Below are 21,858 nucleotides of genomic sequence, written 5' to 3'. Positions count from 1 at the left end.
ATGGACTTCTGCTAAGAAAACCGAGCACTTCTGAGAGCCTGCACTTTGAGTTAGCCTTTGGTCCTCAGAGTCTTAGAATAATTTTGATGAAGTTTTAAGTCTTGCTGAATGACCACAGTTGATAACCGTAGGACTAAAGACAAAATCGAGCAGGAAGTTGCGGTTAGGTGACTAAAGGTTGGGATTGCAAGAAGGCTGAAGATGCGTAAGAACAACAGCTTCTCTTTTTTTATATATAAGGTTTGGCGTTAGTATTGCGAAGAGAGTTTTGACGAGATCTGACTTTTGTCACCAAAGCTGACCAGACAGAAACCTTCAAAGGATACGATAGGGTAAATAGTGATAGATTGTTTCCATCAGATGGTGAGATGCTAACAAGAGGGCATGAATTTAAGACAGTTGCAGAATGAAATGAAGTGGGAGGTTAGGAAAAAAGAAATTCTTTACACAAGATGGTTAGATGGCTGGCATGTCAAATTCTCTGCCAGAGGTAGAATCTATGAAAGGGAATGAGTTGCTTGGAAAAGGGGAATATTAAAACGTATTAGAAATGGGCAAGAGAGTGGGATTAGACTACATGGCTCAGGTTTGGACCCAAAAAACACTGGCACAGTCTTGATGGGATGAATGGTCTGTTTCTGTGAGGGAGCATTCTATAGTTTTATGAATATGCTGCCAAGTCCTTTGTGACACACATCATCCAAGGCTGTTGGGGCAGCCAAGTCCGCAAGCTCCATAAATAGCAGAAAGCAGTCCACTTTGGTCTGTTCCCCTAATTGGTTCTGTTACCCACCCCCCCTCAACAACAAATTGGTTGATATTCAAAATGCACCATGCACAAAATGGTATCACATGGCTTCTTGACTTTACTCTTGTTTGGGTATTTTACCTCCGAGCTCCTCTTTCCCGTGGTTTCAAGTTGCTGTCGGGGGGCAGCTTCGCTCTGCCATGTGATTTGGAGATGTTATTGCAGGGTGGGGGGCACAGGACCAACTCTTTAGCTGGCACCCTGACAAATGATAGCTACTACTGGTTTCCTGCAGGCCATACAGTTCATATTGAGGAGTAGAGGTGAATCGCAGGGCTTGAGCTACACTCTGTAAAGGTGCCCTGTATTGTGGTTTGTTTTAATGCCTGTCTTCAGTTCATTTTATGATTCTTGCTTCCCTGTAGTTTTGCGTTTTCAACCATCACTTCTCTCCCACTCTCCCCATCCTTCTGTGCAGCCCAGATCAGAACATGTCCTGTAAGGCCGTTGCCATACTACTGTGTGGCACAAGACATTGTAGTGCCAGTGCACTGTACCACTGTGTTTCCTCCCACATGCATCTTTCACCCCCCCCATCACCTGACTACGGTGCACGCCCAGTGAAAAGGCCACACACACCAGTGTGATCTCAGTTGGGATCTCAATAGTGGCCTCTGCATACCTGTGCTAAAGAGGGGGGATATCAGCCAGGGCTCCTGCTCCATTTACTTGCCTTTGCTCCATATCCCATGATACTCTTGCTCAACCAAAATTCATCCATTAAAAAATTTCGATAGATCCCACAGCCTTTTGGGAGAGAGAGAGTTCCCAATTTCTTCTATCCTTTTATAAGGGGTTCAATAAGTTAGGTGTAAAGAAACTATTTCCTCTAATGGGGTAGGGGGTGGGAAACGCTTGATGGAAAGTGTACATCTGCGGGTGCCCGATGAAGACGTCAACCAGGTTGAGCTGTGGTGCAGCCCACAGTTTAATCTCTGCCTACACTCACACTTGATGATTGACCATTTGAACAAGATTGGAATGTACAGCTGCCAACATAGGTAAGTGACTTTGGTAAAGAGGACAGACATTTAGGGGCATAGGAACATTAAAAATAGGAGGAAGCCATTCAACCTCGTGAGCTGATCTATACCTCAATTCCATTTGCCCACCTTTATTCCATATTCCTCGATACCCTTACCGAACAAAAAGTCTATCGATCTCAGTCTTGAAAGTTACAATTGACCCCCAATATCCACAGTCTTTTGGGAGAGAGAGTTCCAGATTTCCACTACACTTTGTGTGAAACAGTGCTTCCTGACATCATCCTCGAATAAGCTAGCTCAAAATTTCAAGGTTGTGCCCCTTATTATGGATGACCCCCCCCCCCCCATCTCCACAAGAGAAAATAATTTCACCCTACCCTATCGAATCTCTTTATCATTTTAAATACCTTTCACCCCTCAACCTTTTATATGCCAGAGAATAAAGCCTGGCCTCATAATTTAACCCTTTTAAGCCTCAGTATCATTCTGGTGGATTTGTATTGCCACCCCCACAGGCCAAAAATTTAGGTGGGGAGGGGCCGTGTATAGAGTTGAACCTTCACTTCCCCGGAGCAAATACAGATCAGAGCCTTGTGTGTGCATGCTGTGGATTTATTCAAGTCTAGGTGTAGGACTGAGTTTGTGAAAGGGTTAAACCTGGCTCACTGGAGGGTTGAAGTGAGTTCAGTCTGACTTTATCTAAAAGGAGTTGTTTGTCTTTGAGCTGTGTTTACATGCATGCAGATTTGATAATGTGCTGAGCAATGTCAGCAGTTCATTTTGCCTTGTATGTGCTACTCAAAGGAATCTTTAATGTACCACAGACATACATAATACAATGTCGGGAGCAACTCTATAAAGTCTTCACGCCATTGGATGTGAATGCATCTCAATCGATGCTCCTATTTCTTCCTCACTTCCTTTGTGCCTGATTGTATTCTGCAACTGAGAGTTGCTGGGCAATCTGCCACCTCTGCTCTTGTCACCTGAAAGTTTCTAGGAAATGAGTGCGTGACCTACAGGCACTAACTGCCCCTGTCTGAGACGTCTTTCTCTTCTCCCCACTCCCTTTCTACTGACAGCCCGAGTTTCTGAAAACAACGTTCAGGCTTGCAGATGCAACCAGTTCTGATTGCCTTCAGTTTGTGAAGTTTAAGCTTTCACAGGGGAAGTTAATTAAAGCCACGAGGTGGAAAGGAATTGAAGCTTTACTGCTGATGGGATTCAGTGAAGAGGGCTGGGAGAAGGCTCGTGTGGTGCATAAAGGAGAGGCATAGACCAGTTGGACCAAATGGCCTGTTTCTGTGCTGCAAATTCTGTGTAAAGGTTTTGTGATTCAATTTTATTTAAAATTAAATTGAGGTGCACTTTGTAGAATTGAAGTCAATGGAAATCAGGGGGAAAATTGTCCACCGGTTGGAGTCATACCTAACGCAAAGGAAGATGGTTGTGGTTGTTGGAGGCCAATCTTCTCAGCCCCAGGACATTGCTGCAGGAGCTCCTCAGAGTTGTGTCCTAGGCCCAACCATCTTCAGCTGCTTCATCAGTGACCTTCCCTCCATCACAAGGTCAGAAATGGAGATGTTCACTGATGATTACACAATGTTCAGCACCATTCTCCTCAGATACTGAAACAGTCCGTTTCCAGATGCAGCAAGACCCAGACAAGACACAAGCTTGGTCTGATAAATGGCAAGTAACATTCACGCCACACAAGTGCCAGGCTATGACCATCTCCAACAAGAGAGAATCTAACCATTTCCCCTTGATATTCAATGGCATTACCATCACTGAATCCCCCACCATCAACATCCTGGGGGTTACCATTGACTAGAAACTTAACTGGACCAACCACGGAAATACTGTAGCTGGAAATTCTGCAGTGAATAACTCACCTCCTGACTCCCAAAGGAGCTGTCCACAATCCACAAGATCTTAAATAAAAACATTGAACACTGAGGATGCTCAGATCAGGCAGCATTTGTGATGAGAAAAACCGAGCTAATGTTTCAGGTTGATGATGTTTTGTTTGCAGTGTTTTTCCACTTGTGCAGATCTTCTTTAGTTCCCTGCAATTGTAGTTATGTCCTTCCATGTTTATTTGAATCAAATGTAAAGCAAGTCCAGTTCTGGACATAGGACCTCAGGAAGGATCTGATGGCCTTGGGGAGGGCAAGTGCAGCGTAGATACACCAGAATGAGACTGAGGCTGAACAGGTTAAATTATGACGACAGGGTGCATAGACAAGGCTTGTATTTCCTCAACTATAGAAGATTTTGGATGTTCAAATAGAGGTGTTTAAGACGAATAAAAGAGTTGGCAGGGTAGATAGAGAGAAACCATTTCCTCTGTTGTGGGAAGAGTTCAGTGGGGCATAACCTTAAAATTAGAGCTCGGCCATTCATGGGTGATGTCAGGAAGCACAACATCACATAAACAGGAGTGGAAATCTGGAACTCTGTCCCCCCGAAAAGCTGTTGAGGCTTTGTGGGTGGCGGGGGGGCTCAATTGAAAATTTCATAGTGGTTATGTATCATTTATTTGCTAGGCAAGGGTATAAAAGGATTCGGAACCAAAGCAAGCAGATGGAATTAAGGTACAGATCAGTCATGTTCTAGTTTATTGATGGAACAGGCACAAGGGGCTGAATGGTCTCTTTGTTGCTTTTTTCTGAATTTCAGTCCCTGAAATTCTTCTTTTGTTTTCTTCCTCTGCTGACTGTGGTTGCCCATCTGCTTTTCTCCTGTGAAAATAACATGGTGTTAAATATGGACTGAAGGCACTGGATAACATGAAGTAACGTAGTCTAAGGATACGGGGTAAACCTTCCAGGACTGAGATGAGGAGAAATCTCTTCACCCAGAGAGTGGTGAGCCTGTGGAACTCGCTACCACAGAAAGCAGTTGAGGCCAAAACATTGAATGTTTTCAAGAAGGAGTTAGATATAGCTCTTGGGTCTAAAGGGATCAAAGGGTATGGGGCGAAAGCGGGAACAGGCTATTGAGTTGGATAATCAGCCATGATCATATTGAATGGCGGCGCAGGCTTGAAGGGCCGAATGGCCTACTCCTGCTCCTAGTTTCTATGTTTCTGTCATACTGCAAAGGGTCTGGGCCCTGACAACATTCAGGCAATAGTACTGAACACCTGTGCTCCAGAACTTGCTGCGCCCCTAGCCAAGCTGTTCCAGTACAGCTACAACACTGGCATCTACCCGGCAATGTGGAAAATTGCCCAGATATGTCCTGTACACAAAAAGCAGGACAAGTCCAACCCAGCCAATTACTGCCCCATCAGTCTACTCTCGATCATCAGTAAAGTGATGGAAGGTGTCGTTAACAGTGCTATCAAGTGGCACTTGCTTAGCAATAACCTTCTCAGTGACGCTCAGTTTGGGTTCCGCCATGGCCACTCAGCGCCTGACCTCATTACAGCCTTGGTTCAAACATGGACAAAAGAGTTGAATTCAAGAGGTAAGGTGAGAGTGACTGCCCTTGACATCAAGGTAGCATTTGACTGAGTATGGCATCAAGGAGCCCTAGCAAAACTGAAGTCAATGGGAATCAGGGGGAAAACACTCTGCTGGTTGGAATCATACCTAGCACAAAGAAAGATGGTTGTGGTTGTTGGAGGCCAATCATCTGAGCTCCAGGACATTACTGCAGAAGTTCCTCAGGTTAGTGTCCTAGACCCAACCATCTTCAGCTGCTTCATCAAAGACCTTCCTTCAATCATAAGGTCAGAAGTAGGGATGTTCGCTGATGATTGCACAGTGTTCAGCACCATTCACAACTCCTCAGATATGAAGCAGTCCATGTAGAAATGCAGCAAGACCTGGACAATATCCAGGCTTGGACCGATAAGTGGCAAGTAACGTTCACACCACACAAGTGTCAGGCAATGACCATCTCCAACAAGAGAGAATCTAACCAGCTCCCCTTGACATTCAATGGCATTACAATCGCTGAATCCCCCACTATCAACATCCTGGGGGTTACCATTGACCAGAAACTGAACTGGAGTAGCTATATAAATACCGTGGCTACAAGAGCAGGTCAGAGGCTAGGAATCTTGCGGCGAGTAACTTACCTCCTGACTCCCCAAAGTCTGTCCGCCATCTACAAGGCACAAGTCAGGAGTGTGATGGAATACTCTCCACCTGCCTGGATGGGTGCAGCTCCAAAAACACTCAAGAAGCCTGACACCATCCAGGACAAAGCAGCCCGCTTGATTGGCACCCCATTCACAAACATTCACTCCCTCCACCACCAACACACAGTGACAGCAGTGTGTACCATCTACAAGATGCAACGCACCAATGCTCCTTCAACAACGCCGTCCAAACCCGCGACCTCTACCACCTAGAAGTGCAAGGGCAGCAAATGCTTGGGAACACCACCTCTAAGCCACACACCATCCTGACTTGGAACTATATCACCGTTCCTTCCCTGTGACTGGGTCAAAATCCTAGAACTCCCTTCCTAACAGCACTGTGGGTGTACCTACCCCACATGGACTGCAGTGGTTCAAGAAGGCAGCTCACCACCACCTTCTCAAGGGCAATTAGGGATGGGCAATAAATGCTGGCTTAGCCAGCGATGCCCATATCCCATGAATGGATGTCTTTTTCCCCAAAAGTATAACTTATTCATAAAATTGGTAAAAATACGTTATGAAATGTCCAATTTGAATTGTTTTGTAAAGTGTAATGCAGATCAGTTTCTTTCAATACAGCATATGAGGTGTCTCTACACTTGCCATTTAAGGTTATATTTACAATGACTGCTTACATTACATACCAAAAACATTCTCTGGTGCATACAGCCCAAGGGGTTTACATGGGTTCCAGCCCCTCAGCATACTATGGCCCATTAAGCCTTTGCTGCGGCTGCCCCAGGCTTTACCGTGTCCCTCAACACGTAGTCCTGGACCTTGGAATGTGCCAGTCTGCAACACTCGGTCGTGGACCAACTCTTTGCATTGGAAGACCTGCAGATTTTGGGCAGACCGAAGTGCCCCTTTCACCGAGTTGATGGTCCTCCAGCAGCAGTTTGATGTTTATCGCAGTGTGCATCCTTGGGAACAGCCTGTACAGCACTGAGTCCTGCGTTGTGGAGCTGTTTCGGATGAACCTCGACAAAAACCACTGCATTTCTTTCCAAACCTGTTTTGCAAAGGCACATTTCAGAAGGAGGTGGACAATGGTCTCTTCCCCACCGCAGTCGCCTCGAGGGCAGCGTGCAGAGGCGATGAGACTCCAGGCGTACAGGAAGGATCGATGGGGAGGGCCCTTCTCACCACCAGCCAAGCTACGTCTTGGTGCTTGTTTGAAAGTTCTGGTGTTGAGGCATTCTGCCAAATGAATTTGACAGTCTGCTCGGGAAACCATCCGACAGGATCCACCATCTCCTTTTCCTGCGGGGCTTTAAGGACATTCCGTGCAGACCACTGCCTGATGGACTTGTGGTCAAAGATGTTTTTATGCACACACTTTTCCACGAGGGACGGGTGGTCCAACTGGATGGAGCGTTCCGCGGCGGTGTGGCCAGACTCATCCTTGGTAACACTGGAGACAGATAGAACCTCAGCATGGAAGTGCAATCTGGCTGGCTGCTCGGACACCGAGGACTCCAATGCATTCATCCATGTCTGTTGTCCCCTCCCACTCCCCTTTTGCAAAGATTGGGAATTTGTTGCCATAAGCCGAGCATGTTGTCATTGATGGGGTGCCAGCTTTATTTAAAATAAGAAGGAAAGCAGAAAAAAAATCTGAACTTGCATGAACCCAAGCTGTTCCCAACTGACAACTTGACCATCCATCTGCTTGCCCACTGGAATGTATGATTGGGAGGGTGTTCGTCTGTTGGCGAGGACTTGGATCTATCTGAAATTATTTTAATGGTGGTTTGTTCTGTTTTCAGCTGTTGTGGGAAAAATATTTCTCTTCTTGTTTGTTGGGCCTTGTGGTGATCCACTTGTACAAATACTTTATAGAGTCAGTGCCCAGCTGTCCCAGAGCAAGTCTGGGAGGAAGGGAATCAGTACACACAACGCACTATAACTGACGTGTTTGATCAGGTCTTGACGCTCATTATATTTAAATAATTATTTTTTAAAAACACCCAGACTCGCTTGATTTGTGTTTGGTGTTACACTAAATATTTGCATTGTGGGGAGGATATTTTGGAGAGTTGAATCATAGAATAGTATAGCACAGAAAGAGGCTGTTCAGCCCATCGAGTCTCTAACAGCTCATTCAAAGAGCTCTTTTTTCCCCATATTCCTGGATTTTTTTCTCCTTCAAGCATTTATCCAATTACCTTTTTGAAGACCGCTATTGAATCAGTATTGTTACGACCAGGTGAGGAAGAGGTCTAGGGGTCTTTCTCAGCCTTCACCTGGTCTTATTGTAACAGGGTTTTCTTTTTGAACACACTGTGTTTTAGCTCCCCCTTGATGAATCCTTGTTCACCGCTTTCCAATTATAAGACAAAGAAATAAACACAAACAGACTTTCTTAGGTTTAAAAAAGAAAAGTGAAATTTGTTAAAACGTAAAAGCCGCGCCCCATGCTAGCATGCATACGTGATACGCACGTGCAGATAGAGACAGAAAAGAGCAGAAGAAAAAATAGTGGAGAGATTTGAGGCAATCTCTGAAAGGGGGTTTTTGTTACTGTGCTTTGAGCTCGCTGTAGTCCTTGCTTGTAGGTAGATCTTGCTTTTTGTTGGGGCCCAGTTTTCTTCTTAAACCTTGTTCATTGTAGGAGACTTTTCTTTCTTGGGGTTCATGTATCTTCAATGGGTCTTCAGTTCCCTGAGAAGGAGATGTTCTCAATCCAGGAGCTTTCTGTCTTCAAAACCTCTGTGGCAAGTTCAAATTCAAAAACCTCAGGTTGCCCAGCAGGTTAGTCATGTGACTGGGAGAGGTGTGACCACATCCATTTGTGTATTCGGTCATCTTAGCAGTCAACCTGGAATGTGATCTCCTCCACCCTCAATGTCTGGTAATCAAAAGTCCATTGTGGATTGAATGTGTCAGGAAATGGTCTTTTGTCTTTTTTAAGCACTGTCTGTAAATGTGCAAATATCTTTCCAGTCAAGGGTCTGCTGGTGTTTTCTTTCAAAAAGCAAGTTCTTTCTTTACTCCAGTAACAGTTTTAAAATTTAATGTCCATGTGGCAAAATATATGTGCCTCATTCTTGACAGGCGGGGGCCTGCATGACAGTATCCACCACCCAATCAGGCAGTGTGTTCCAAATTTTAAGAGGTCGGCCATTTAGATCTGAGATGAGGGGTATCTTTGGAAATCTTTACCTCAGAGGGCTGTGGATGCTCTGTCTCAGAGATTAAAAAGATTTTTGGACATTGAGGAATATGGAGATAGGGTGGGAAAGTGGAGCTCGGATAGGAGTTCAGTCATGATTTTACTGAATATTGGAGTATGCTCGAGGCCTCATATGGCCTACTCCTGCTCCTGTTTGTTATGTTCTTATGTTCTTAATGTTTCATTTTAAAATATCTCCATGTTGCCTTTGGTTAAGATTGTAGTAGTTTTGCGATCTTAAAAACGCAGTTGTAAGAGTGCTGCAGATTTTCCTGCACCCCTGCAATGTGTTTTGTGATGAAATGATTAGCGAGCTTGTTTTTCACAGACTGTTCTTTCCTTTCAGGATACTGCCATTGATTTGTTTTAACGGCACTGTGGTTTATTGCTTCTTGGCTGGGGATTTCCTCTATCACTGGAGTCGCAAATGCTTTTATAATCTCTATTTGTTTAAGCCAAACCAAATCTTCCTATAAAGCTGATCGTTAAGTAACAGCAACAGCAGCTTAGGAACAGAGGACATGGGAGCAGGAGTAGGCCATTCAGCCCATCGAGCCTGCTTCACCATTCAGTATGATCATGGCTGATCATCCACTTCAATGCCTTTTTCCCCACACTATCCTCATATCCCCTTATGTCATTGGTATTTAGAAATCTGTCAATCTCTGCTTTAAACATACTCAATGACTGAGCTTCCACAGCCCTCTGGGGTAGAGAATTCCAAAGATCACAATCCTCTGAGTAAAGACATTTCTCCTCATCTCAGTCCTAAGTGGCTTCCCCCTTATTTTGAAATTGTGTCCCCGAGTTCTCGACTCCCCATCCAGGGGAAACATCTGACTTGCATCTAAAGGCCAGCTACCCTACCCGAACCTGACGGGACCCGACGACATGTGTCAGGGTCGGGTCGGACTTCCGGGTCCGGCATTCGGGCTCGGGTCAGGCCGGGTCGGACACGCACTATCCCAGTTAAGTGGCTCCGCTGTTAATTAAATTTCTGGACTAGAACGTTGGTTTTGTTACAGTTATTTTAAGCTTGTGTGCAGATCAGCAACAAAGTGAAAAACGGAAAGTAAGTCGACTGATAGTCGGGTCGGGTCTGGTGGGGTCCGGCGTGGGATAAAAATGGAAGGACTTGGGCCGGGTCGGGCTCGGGTCCGGGTCGGATGTGGTTCTATCGGGCTCGGGTCGGGTTTTTTTTTTGCAGACCCGAGCAGGCCTTTACCTGCATTTACCCTGTCTATCCCTTTAAATATTTAGCAGGTTACTTACATTTATATAGGAGCTTTAGTGTGATAAAGTGTCTCAAGGCATTTCCGGGGACAGTTATCATACAAAATTTGACACTAAGCCACATAAGGAGATATTAGCGCCAAAAACTTAATAAAAGAGAGAGGTTTTAAGAAGTGACTTAAAGGAAGAGAGAGAGGTGGAGAGGTTTAAGGAAGGAATTCCAGAGATTAGGACCTGGGCAGCTGCAGGCATGGCTGCCGATGGTGGAGTGCTGAAAATAGGGGATGTGCAAGAGAATTGGAGGAGCGTAGCAATCGCAACTAAATACATGTCTGTACTGGGATTAGGTGGCGCACTGGGTTAGGTTGCTGCTGTTTTACCTCTGGAAGTTGGAATGAATCGTTTCCTTTTATCCTCCATTTGCTGTCAGTTTCTCTTCAGCATTGACTCTGTTGGGGTTCAGTTCAGCAGGCGTTGCTAGTCTGCCATTAAGTAGTCATTTTTCCCGTGAGGCAAGCTAGTATTCACAGACTACTGAACAATGGGTAGATATCACAGTTGAAGTCAATGGCGTATGGAGCTCCAGTAGGAGTAGACAGACAGGGAGCAAGAGTAGGAAGTCCAGCTGACTTCCATCTCCCTAGCCAGTAGTAGCACTGCTAATGCTGCCTTGGGTGAGAATTCATTCAGCACGCACCGGGGATCAAACCTGGGGCATTCCTGACCTCTGTTGGCTGCCTGTTGCAACGTTGAATGCCTGTTCTGTTACTCACTTACTGTAAAGGGCTCAATGCTGACCTTCCTGTCTTCATCTTCGCTGTATTCAAATAGAGAATCATTGCTGTTCTAAGTTTGGCTCTCACTGTTCAAGGTCATCCAAACTATTATAGTGTAAAGTAGAAATACATCACAGCGTCTTTAGTCTAGACACATTGCAAAAGGCAATTTAAATTCAGATACCTCCTACTCTATCCCATTCTATCTCAGGACCTCAACACTGTGGTGTTCCTTGTCTTTCTGTCTTTTTCTACAACCTATGGCTTATTAAAATTCTAGCCACCACTTGATTTGCCTCACTTTCTCTCCCACTCTTCTCAGTTTTAATGTGTGTGGCCCTTCAATTCGTTTTCCCAGTTTTAAAAACTTATGTGAAAGGGGCTTGGCTTTCCAGTCCACAGCATAGAACTGGAACACACATAGGCCATTCTGCCCCTCAATCCTATTCTGTCATTCAATTAGATCATGGCTGATCTGTCCCACAACTCCATTTTATAACAATGACGACTTGTATTTATATAGCACCTTTAAACCAAGTAAAATGTCCCAAGGTTTCTCACAGGAGCGTTATCAAGGCAAATCTGACACTAAGCAATATGAGGAGATATCAGGATGGGTGATCAAAGAGGTAGGTTTCCTGGGGCATCTTAAAGGAGGATAGAGAGGCTTAGGAAGTGAATTCCAGAGTCTAGGACCAAGGCAGCTGAATGCATGGCCACCAATGGGGAAACGATTAAAATGGTGGATGCGCAAGAGGCCAGAATTGGAGGAGTGCAGATATCTGGGAGAGTTGCAGGATGGTTGTTGTAAGAGGTTACAGCGATTGGGTGGGGTGAGGCCATGGAGCGATTGGAAAACAAGGATGAGAATTTTAAAATTAGGGTGTTGCCGGACCAGAAGCAAATGTAGGTCAGCGAGCACAGGAGTGATGGGTGAACGCAACTTGGTGCGAGTTAAGATGTGGGCAGCAGAGTTTTGAATGACCTCAGGGAGTCCTCTTTATCTGCCCATATTTCTCTACTAATTGGGCGTAAATATCTTTCTGTCAGATCAGGACGACTGGTATGGTAAATCAAAAAGTCAGATGCAGTGATGTGGGATTTTTGTGTGTGCTTGATCTGGGTCCTACTTGATCCATTTCTGCAGCACTGACATTCCTCCCCTCAGTGAACATTGAACTACTGAGGTTTGGAAAGGTCTCCTGCAAAAATGCCTTCCTCATCTCGAAGGCAAATTTCAGGAATTTGAGGAATCCCTGGGAGAGTTGCCACGGAGACCGTTCAGTTGGGTTCACTCGGGATTAAAAATGAGCTCTGTTGGAAATGCACAGCATGACTCTGAATTTAAATTGTCTTTTGTGCAATGTGTCCAGACTAAAGATGCCGTGATGTAGTTTTATATTGTACCATGATTGTTTGGATGACCCTGAGCAGTGAAAACCAAACTTAGAGCAGTTTACAATCATTATCTGAACCCCAAAATGAGTTTACTATCCAGTAACTTCAGCTGTGTTTTCAGATTTTTATTAATCTATACTGTGCCATTTATGAGATCAATTTTCTGTCTTGTTTTTCATTGCTGGCTGAGTGTATTGTGATTAAACCCTCCATGTGGTTAATGTGTAATGACAGCCAGTCTGAAGGATTAATGATTTTTGAACAACAGTAGCCAGCTTATCATAAAGACCGGTCAACAAGTTAGACACTCGACGCATTTGATGTGTCTCATTCATGGTCACCATTAAGGACGTGCAAGTCGAACCATGACTTTAACTGTTTGGGGGGGGGTGGAAGGAGGGGTTGGTGGAATGGCGGGGGGAGCAAGCCTGCATAAGCTTAAATAGATGCCTCTATAGTGCATTGTGTGAGTAACAGAAGCTGTAAGGTATAGTTATACACATGGGATGGTTGACCATTTGATCTCATCAAAATACAGTGTCAACACGAGGAAACAGACTTTCTGCTTTTTTTTCCTGCAATTTTTCCCTTGCCAATTTGTCCTTTTTTCTCTCGAGTATGTTGACCCTTTGCCAGGATTTGTGTCCCTTGTCCTGCTAGGTGGTGGAGGTCGTGGGTTTTGAAGGTGCTGTTGAAGGAGGCGTGGCGAGTTGCTGCAGTGCCTCTTTTCTGTATGATGCACACTGCTGCCCTTGTGCGTCGGCGGTGGAGTGAGTGAATGTTTAAGGTGGTGGATGGGGTGCCAATCAAGCAGGCTGCTTTGTCCTGGATGGTGTCGAGCTTCTTGAGTGTTGTTGGAGCTGCACCCATCCAGGCAAGTGGAGAGTATTCCATCACACTCCTGACTTGTGCCTTGAAGATGGTGGACAGGCTTTGGGGAGTCAGGAGGTGAGATACTCGCCACAGGATTCCTAGCCTCTGACCTGCTCTTGTAGCCACGGTATTTATATGGCTACTCCAGTTCAGTTTCTGGTCAATGGTAACCCCCAGGATGTTGAAAGTGGGGGATCAGCGATGGTAATGCTGCCATCATTGAAGATGGGGACGTTTGTGGAGCCTCCTCTTCCAGAGAGTTGTTTAATTTTCCACCATCATTCATGACTATGAATGTGGCAGGATTGCAGAGCTTTGAACTGATCCTTAGATCCTACTTTTTGACTAAGCTTTTGCTCATGTGTCCTTATAGCTCCTTATGACACTCAATGTCAAATTTTGTTTGATAACCACTCGTGATGCATCTTGGAACGCTTTACTACATTGAAGGTGCAATATACCTGCAAGTTGTTGTAGCAGCGGGAGATCTGATTGCTCTGGGGTGAAAAGGACCTTCTCTCCAATCCTACATTGGATCACTGTGCCATTAGAGGGGTTTGCAACCATCTCAGATGGTGACCTTTTTCAACAACTCGAGGTGCTGAGCTGTGACCACATGGAAATTGTTTCTCCTCCCCTCTAATATCCACAGAGTAGAGTCATCATCTGTTTGGTCTATTCCATGTTAGCTTATGCCAAAACATAAAAAAAATAAACTTTTGTATGTGTTTTCCATAGTTTTGAAAGTGAGGATTCTTGTTAATGGAATTTTTGGATCATTTCCCTTTGTTTGAATTTATTTATTTAGACAGCCCTGAAACAGGCCCTTCAGCCCACCGAGTCTGTGCCGACCAACAACCACCCATTTATACTAACCCTACAGTAATCCCAAATTCCCGACCACCTACCTACACTAGGGGCAATTTACAATGGCCAATTTACCTATCACCTGCAAGTCTTTGGCTGTGGGAGGAAACCGGAGCACCCGGTGAAAACCCACACAGTCACAGGGAGAATTTGCAAACTCCGCACAGGCAGTACCCAGAATCGAACCCGGGTCCCTGGAGTTGTGAGGCTGCAGTGCTCGCCACTGTGCCACCCTAATTGATTTGGTGCATTCTATGTTTACTTGATGCCTTTCATCTGAATTTATTGTTATACAAAGATCTGTTTGAAATTTATGTTCCCTCACTTTTTCTCTAATTCATTAAAAATAATATTTTTTCTTTATTATTGCCTTATAATTATCTTCTGCACCTTTGATTTCCCAAATGGTTTGTGTGCTCACTGCACACAGCTCAATTAGTTCCTGAATCTCTACTGTAATGTATCCTGATCACTAGTGGTGACGGTGCTCTGTAGGGGCAGGTGCATCTCTGTCTCTGGAAGCAGTGACCACAGCAGAATGGGATTTTTTATGCCTTAAACAGGTGAAATAGTTAAGATCTGCAGGTGGTCCAGGATTGTGGCTGCCACCTGGTTAGGTGTAATGCTGAAACTGTATAAAATGCTGGTTAGGCCACAGCTGGAGTATTGCGTACAGTTCTGGTCACCACATTACAGGAGGGACATAATTGCTCTGGAGAGAGTACAGAGGAGATTTACAAGAATGTTGCCAGGGCTTGAAAGTTGCAGCTATGAGGAAAGATTGGATCGGCTAGGGTTGTTTTCCTTAGAACAGACAAGGCTGAGGGGTAACTTAATTGAGGTGTACAAAATTGAGGGACCTACATAGAGTAGACAGGAAGGACCTGCTTCCCCTAGCAGAGAGGTCAATTACCGGGGGCACTGATTTAAGGTGATTGGTAGAAGGATTAGAGGGGACATTAGGAAAAACTTTTTCGCCCAGAAGGTAGTTGGTGTCTGGAAGTCACTGCCAGGAACGGTGGTCGAGGCAGAAACCCTCAACTCATTTAAAAGGTACCTGGACCTGCATCTGAACTGCTGTAATCTGCAAGGTTATGGACCAGATGCTGCAAGGTGGGATTAGATTGGGCAGCTAGTTTTTTTTAGCCAGCGCAGGCACGATGGGCTGAATGGCCTGTTTCTGTGCTGTAATTTTTCTGTGGTTCTCTGCATTTCTGAAATGCCATTTTTTTTTCCGGGTGCTTAAGAAATGATTGGGTAAACCGTCATCTCCTTCACTGTAGGTCAAAATTGCAATTTCCCTTCCTGACATTCATCAGTGTGGTTGGGGAGGCACAGATGGTACATTGTAAGTTCTCTTGTCTTTGAGTTGGTAGCTGTGCCACTCAATAATGATCTAGGATTGTTCTGGAATATCTGGGAATTAAGGCTTAACCTTCTCTACACTGCTGCAAGTAACTTGGGAGAACAATTTTAGAGGCATTGAAAGAAATTGTGTTTATTTTTAATTCATTTTATTTGAGCACTTTTGTTAATTCAAGAAATATTAGAAATGGTGGGGAAAAGGTTTTTTGACCAGATGGAGTAGTTCAAGGAGAGAGGTCATGTGACAATCTCCAGGAATATGTTCAGAGTTGGCAACCCAGTCACGCGGCCTGTGGGCACATGCTCATGTGCCGTGACTGGATGTTTGCACTTGATCCACTATTCGATGCGTGCACTAATCGCTGTGCCTCTGGCCATGTTACTTGTTAGAATTTGGACTTTATTTTCATGGATGGTTGAAGACGGAGGAAAGAAGCTTTTTGTAAGTTATAACTGTGCACAGTTCTGGTCTGCATATTATAAAAAGAATACAGAAGCACTGGATTTACAATGATGATACCAGAACTCAGAGGTTCTAGGGAGGATTTGGAGAGGGAGCACTCGCATTGGCTGACAACCCTGAGGCCTTGCGGAGAGCTTTAACTCCTTCATTGCAAGCTGGCTGCCTCTGCGGAGCCAGATCTGATGGCCAACTGCACTTGCCACTTGGCACAGCTGTACGTGGGTGGTCATCTGTTGGCTTTTGGGGGCTAGCGACGAGGATGGAGTATTAGCATCAATTTAACTCTTTGACTCCTGAATTCAATTGGATTCACTCTGATTGAACCCAAAATCAATGGCGTCACAGCTTCTTCTAAAAAAAATTTTTTATTTAATCAGGATTTTCAAAATTCTTTTTCTCTGCTATTCACGTTTAGGGCGGTACAGTGGCGCAGTGGTTAGCACCGCAGCCTCACAGCTCCAGCGACCCGGGTTCAGTTCTGGGTACTGCCTGTGTGGAGTTTGCAAGTTCTCCCTGTGACGACGTGGGTTTCCACCGGGTGCTCCGGTTTCCTCCCACAGCCAGAGACTTGCAAGTTGATAGGCAAATTGGCCATTGTAAATTGCCCCTAGTGTAGGTAGGTGGTAGGAGAATGGTGGGGATGTGGCAGGGAATATGGGATTAATGTAGGATTAGTATAAATGGGTGTTAGATGGTCGGCACAGATTCGGTGGGCCGAAGGGCCTGTTTCAGTGCTGTATCTCTAAACTAAAACTAAACTAGCTACCAAGAAAGACTGAACAGGCTGGAGGCCTTTTCTCTAGAAAAGAGAAGACGGTGAGGTGACCCGAGAGAGGTTTTTAAAAATTATGAAGGTGTTTGATAGACGTGGAGGAAATGTTTCCACTTGTGGGGAGTTCAAAACTAGGGGCTATAAATATAAGATCGTCACAAACAAATCCAACATCGAATCCTGAAGAAACCTCTTGAGCTAGAGTGGTTAGAATGTGAAACTCACTACCACAGGGAGTAGTTGAGGCAACTAACATAGATGCATTTAAGAGGAAGCTAGATAAACACATAAGGGGGAAAGGGATGGGGTATGTTGATGAGATTAAATGAAGTAGGGTGGGAGGAGGCACATGTGGAACATTAATGCCAGCATAGGCCAGATGGGCTGAATAGCCTGTTTCTGTGCTGTATATTCATGTGAGTTGCTAGCAGATCTCCCATGGCATTGCTCACAGTGTGCCAGATGATACCCTGTTTTATAATAGGAGTGTTATCAACCAAATGTGACAATTAGAGGGCTTTTCTACACCACTCCTCACCCCCGCAGTTGGGTATCCCTGAGAAGTATACCACCCAAAGCCAAGAGCGAAGGTGGGTTACCTTCTCTCTAAGGTGCTGGTGCACAAGTCCTGTTGACAGGTACCTGACCTGAATGCGGACTCTTTTATCTTATTTTTCTCTCCCCAGGTGAGGTTGTGGGGGGTGATGGGGGAGGTCTGGTGTTCTGCCTGCCAGTTGCCCCCTTCCCCTATAACAGTCATAGCCAATCTCAGGAACTACTAGACAGTTGAAAACCCAATCTTATATCTGACTGTCCCATGGAAGCAGTGTGTCGCAATGTTTGTGTGGTATTATAATAGATGGCTGTGAAAAAGCTTTTCCTGAAGACATGCATGCTGCTGAAATAATGCAGGATTTTTAGCAAAATGTACAATCGCGGAGGTCTGGAAGTGGTTATCAATAATGTTTTATTAACCTGCCCCATCCCCACTTCAGATACACAGAAGTGCTGCACAAGGAGATTCTTCCTCGCTTTGGAAGATATATATGTAACCCAGAACTAAACGTGACAGTTTGAGCACTTGTATAAAGGCTACTGGTTCACTAATGGCTTGTAAAACAACAAAAAAATGTACAGAAAGTGCCATTTGGTAAAGACAGAAATGGTTTTTTTGAAGATACATTGAGAAATTTGAGGACCAGTCTAAGTTAGCCCAGTACAGAGAGAGTGGGAGTGAGAATAGCTTAGTTTAATGTGTGTGACAGTCAGTTTGTACAACACTTCCTAAAGTTACTGGGTTGGTCAGTAGTTGTGAGGGCCTATTTCACAGCTGTGTTTAAACCTTGGTGACCTGCCGACTTGTTTGTATACAGTGTAATAAGGGGTAATTATATTGTCGGTACACTGTGTTTCCTTTGGGGAGGTACTTGTAACTGTGGTGATTGAATGTGGCATTTTGCCTGCTGCACATCAAAGTGAGTGTTCTTTTCCTATCACAATTACAGCCTTGGTCTGGAAGAGTAAGAAATTCTCCCTTTTCACCTCCGCCCATGTTGTTTTACTCTTTGCTCCCCCAATTCTTTCACTAGCTTCCGTTCTCCAAATGAGTGCTACCAAGCAGCCCATCCCCACACTTACACCGGTGCTTGGTCATCAGCAAGATCTGAGATTCTATTGCTCTCTTATTTTAAAAATGCCCCCACTGGTAAAAGTATCGCATTTATCTGGAGCATTTCCCAAGATGAGGAAATGGTGGTGGAAGGCATGAAGAGTACCAGTGTTATAGTGCTTGACGTTGAGTCTTTCGTGATGGCACAGAAATGCATTTGTAAGATTGGACTGAAATTTTATGGAAATTTTGCCCCCAGTTAATGATTAGTACTTCCCCACCCCCACCCCCCACCTCCAAACAATAGAGGATTTTATATGAAAGTGTTAAGTTTGGGGAAGTGCATTGGGAGGGAGTTTGTGTTGGATGTCAGACGTGCATAACTTTGCCAGCATGTTGAACATACAGTATGCTTTAGAATGGGCTGAATGATCTCCTTTTGTTCTGTATCATTCTATGAGTATGGTTGTAGGATATGGAATATTGTCTGTGGGTTCCTCCACAGTGAGGTCCTGACCTCAACTGCACTGTTGTGAGGTGGAAGCACTACCAATTCAGAGGCCAGACAGTGCCACAGAGAGTCACCTCCGGGGTATGTTCTGCCCCATGTAGCAGCCACCTATAGGATGACAACTGTGGAGTCCTTGAAAAAGATCTCCTGCCTCAGCTGGGGAAGGCAAACCGAGGTGGCAACAGGAATAGGAAAAGCATGAGGAGCAAGAAGTCCATACAACCCATCTAGCCCATGTACAATCCATTCTATTGAGGATTCTAACTCACCCATTTAATTTGAGGGTAACAGCCTCACTTGTAACAGCCCTTCAAAACACTCCCACAGGGGATGCTGAGACCAAGTGGGCCCACATCAGAGACGCCATCTATGAGTCAGCTTTGACCACCTACGGCAAAAGTGCGAAGAGAAATGCAGACTGGTTTCAATCTCATAATGAAGAGCTGGAACCTGTCATAGCCGCTAAGCGCATTGCACTTTTGAACTACAAGAAAGCCCCCAGCGATTTAACATCCGCAGCACTTAAAGCAGCCAGAAGTACTGCACAAAGAACAGCTAGGCGTTGCGCAAACGACTACTGGCAACACCTATGCAGCCATATTCAGCTGGCCTCAGACACCGGAAACATCAGAGGAATGTATGATGGCATGAAGAGAGCTCTTGGGCCAACCATCAAGAAGATCACCCCCCTCAAATCTAAATCGGGGGACATAATCACTGACCAACGCAAACAGATGGACCGCTGGGTTGAGCACTACCTAGAACTGTACTCCAGGGAGAATGCTGTCACTGAGACTGCCCTCAATGCAGCCCAGCCTCTACCAGTCATGGATGAGCTGGACATACAGCCAACCAAATCGGAACTCAGTGATGCCATTGATTCCCTAGCCAGCGGAAAAGCCCCTGGGAAGGACAGCATTACCCCTGAAATAATCAAGAGTGCCAAGCCTGCTATACTCTCAGCACTACATGAACTGCTATGCCTGTGCTGGGACGAGGGAGCAGTACCCCAGGACATGCGCGATGCCAACATCATCACCCTCTATAAAAACAAAGGTGACCGCGGTGACTGCAACAACTACCGTGGAATCTCCCTGCTCAGCATAGTGGGGAAAGTCTTTGCTCGAGTCGCTCTGAACAGGCTCCAGAAGCTGGCCGAGCGCGTCTACCCTGAGGCACAGTGTGGCTTTCGTGCAGAGAGATCGACTATTGACATGCTGTTCTCCCTTCGTCAGATACAGGAGAAATGCCGTGAACAACAGATGCCCCTCTACATTGCTTTCATTGATCTCACCAAAGCCTTTGACCTCGTCAGCAGACGTGGTCTCTTCAGACTACTAGAAAAGATCGGATGTCCACCAAAGCTACTAAGTATCATCACCTCATTCCATGACAATATGAAAGGCACAATTCAACATGGTGGCTCCTCATCAGAGCCCTTTCCTATCCTGAGTGGTGTGAAACAGGGCTGTGTTCTCGCACCCACACTTTTTGGGATTTTCTTCTCCCTGCTGCTTTCACATGCGTTCAAATCCTCTGAAGAAGGAATTTTCCTCCACACAAGATCAGGGGGCAGGTTGTTCAACCTTGCCCGTCTAAGAGCGAAGTCCAAAGTACGGAAAGTCCTCATCAGAGAACTCCTCTTTGCTGACGATGCTGCTTTAACATCTCACACTGAAGAATGCCTGCAGAGTCTCATCGACAGGTTTGCGTCTGCCTGCAATGAATTTGGCCTAACCATCAGCCTCAAGAAAACGAACATCATGGGGCAGGATGTCAGAAATGCTCCATCCATCAATATTGGCGACCACGCTCTGGAAGTGGTTCAAGAGTTCACCTACCTAGGCTCAACTATCACCAGTAATCTGTCTCTAGATGCAGAAATCAACAAGCGCATGGGTAAGGCTTCCACTGCTATGTTCAGACTGGCCAAGAGAGTGTGGGAAAATGGCGCACTGACACGGAACACAAAAGTCCGAGTGTATCAGGCCTGTGTCCTCAGTACCTTGCTCTACGGCAGCGAGGCCTGGACAACGTATGCCAGCCAAGAGCGACGTCTCAATTCATTCCATCTTCGCTGCCTTCGGAGAATACTTGGCATCAGGTGGCAGGACTATATCTCCAACACAGAAGTCCTTGAAGCGGCCAACATCCCCAGCTTATACACACTACTGAGTCAGCGGCGCTTGAGATGGCTTGGCCATGTGAGCCGCATGGAAGATGGCAGGATCCCCAAAGACACATTGTACAGCGAGCTCGCCACTGGTATCAGACCCACCGGCCGTCCATGTCTCCGTTATAAAGACGTCTGCAAACGCGACATGAAATCGTGTGACATTGATCACAAGTCGTGGGAGTCAGTTGCCAGCATTCGCCAGAGCTGGCGGGCAGCCATAAAGACAGGGCTAAATTGTGGCGAGTCGAAGAGACTTAGTAGTTGGCAGGAAAAAAGACAGAGGCGCAAGGGGAGAGCCAACTGTGCAACAGCCCCAACAAACAAATTTCTCTGCAGCACCTGTGGAAGAGCCTGTCACTCCAGAATTGGCCTTTATAGCCACTCCAGGCGCTGCTTCACAAACCACTGACCACCTCCAGGCGCGTATCCATTCTCTCTCGAGATAAGGAGGCCCAAAAGAAAAGAAGTTCTGCATAAATACTCCTTGATCTGCAAATGGGATGAAGTTTAAAAAAAAAAGCTCTAGAAGATTCTTCCACCAACGCACCTATTATTCAATCCTGGTCTGCTGCTCGATGACATCCTCCTTTTCTTATCCTGTTACCTCCAGTTCTAGTAGTACAGGAATCCTTGTGTTTCTTTGGGTGTTAGTTATGTTACAGCTGTTCAGCGTTCTAGTTAAACCCCATGTGC

At 45.4% G+C, this 21,858-nt stretch overlaps 1 protein-coding gene across 5 annotated transcripts in view; it reads left to right on the top strand.

Moving 5' to 3' along the window:
* The window catches only part of nxn (nucleoredoxin), a 312,185-nt gene that overhangs the window by 135,876 nt on the left and 154,451 nt on the right, over nt 1-21,858 (top strand). The window contains exon 1 of one of the 5 annotated variants that reach the window (XM_068010626.1): nt 15,957-16,076. The exons of the other annotated variants lie outside the window; for them this stretch is intronic. Coding sequence (XP_067866727.1) covers nt 15,981-16,076 — 96 coding nt within the window. The 5' untranslated portion in view covers nt 15,957-15,980. Of the gene's footprint in view, nt 1-15,956; nt 16,077-21,858 lie in introns of those variants that run through there. 5 annotated transcript variants of the gene reach the window in all.

This window comes from Heterodontus francisci, chromosome 30 (genome assembly GCF_036365525.1).
Source record: "Heterodontus francisci isolate sHetFra1 chromosome 30, sHetFra1.hap1, whole genome shotgun sequence".
NCBI lineage: Eukaryota > Metazoa > Chordata > Chondrichthyes > Heterodontiformes > Heterodontidae > Heterodontus > Heterodontus francisci.
Note: the sequence above shows the minus strand (reverse complement) of the source record. Positions and strands in the feature narration are given on the sequence as shown.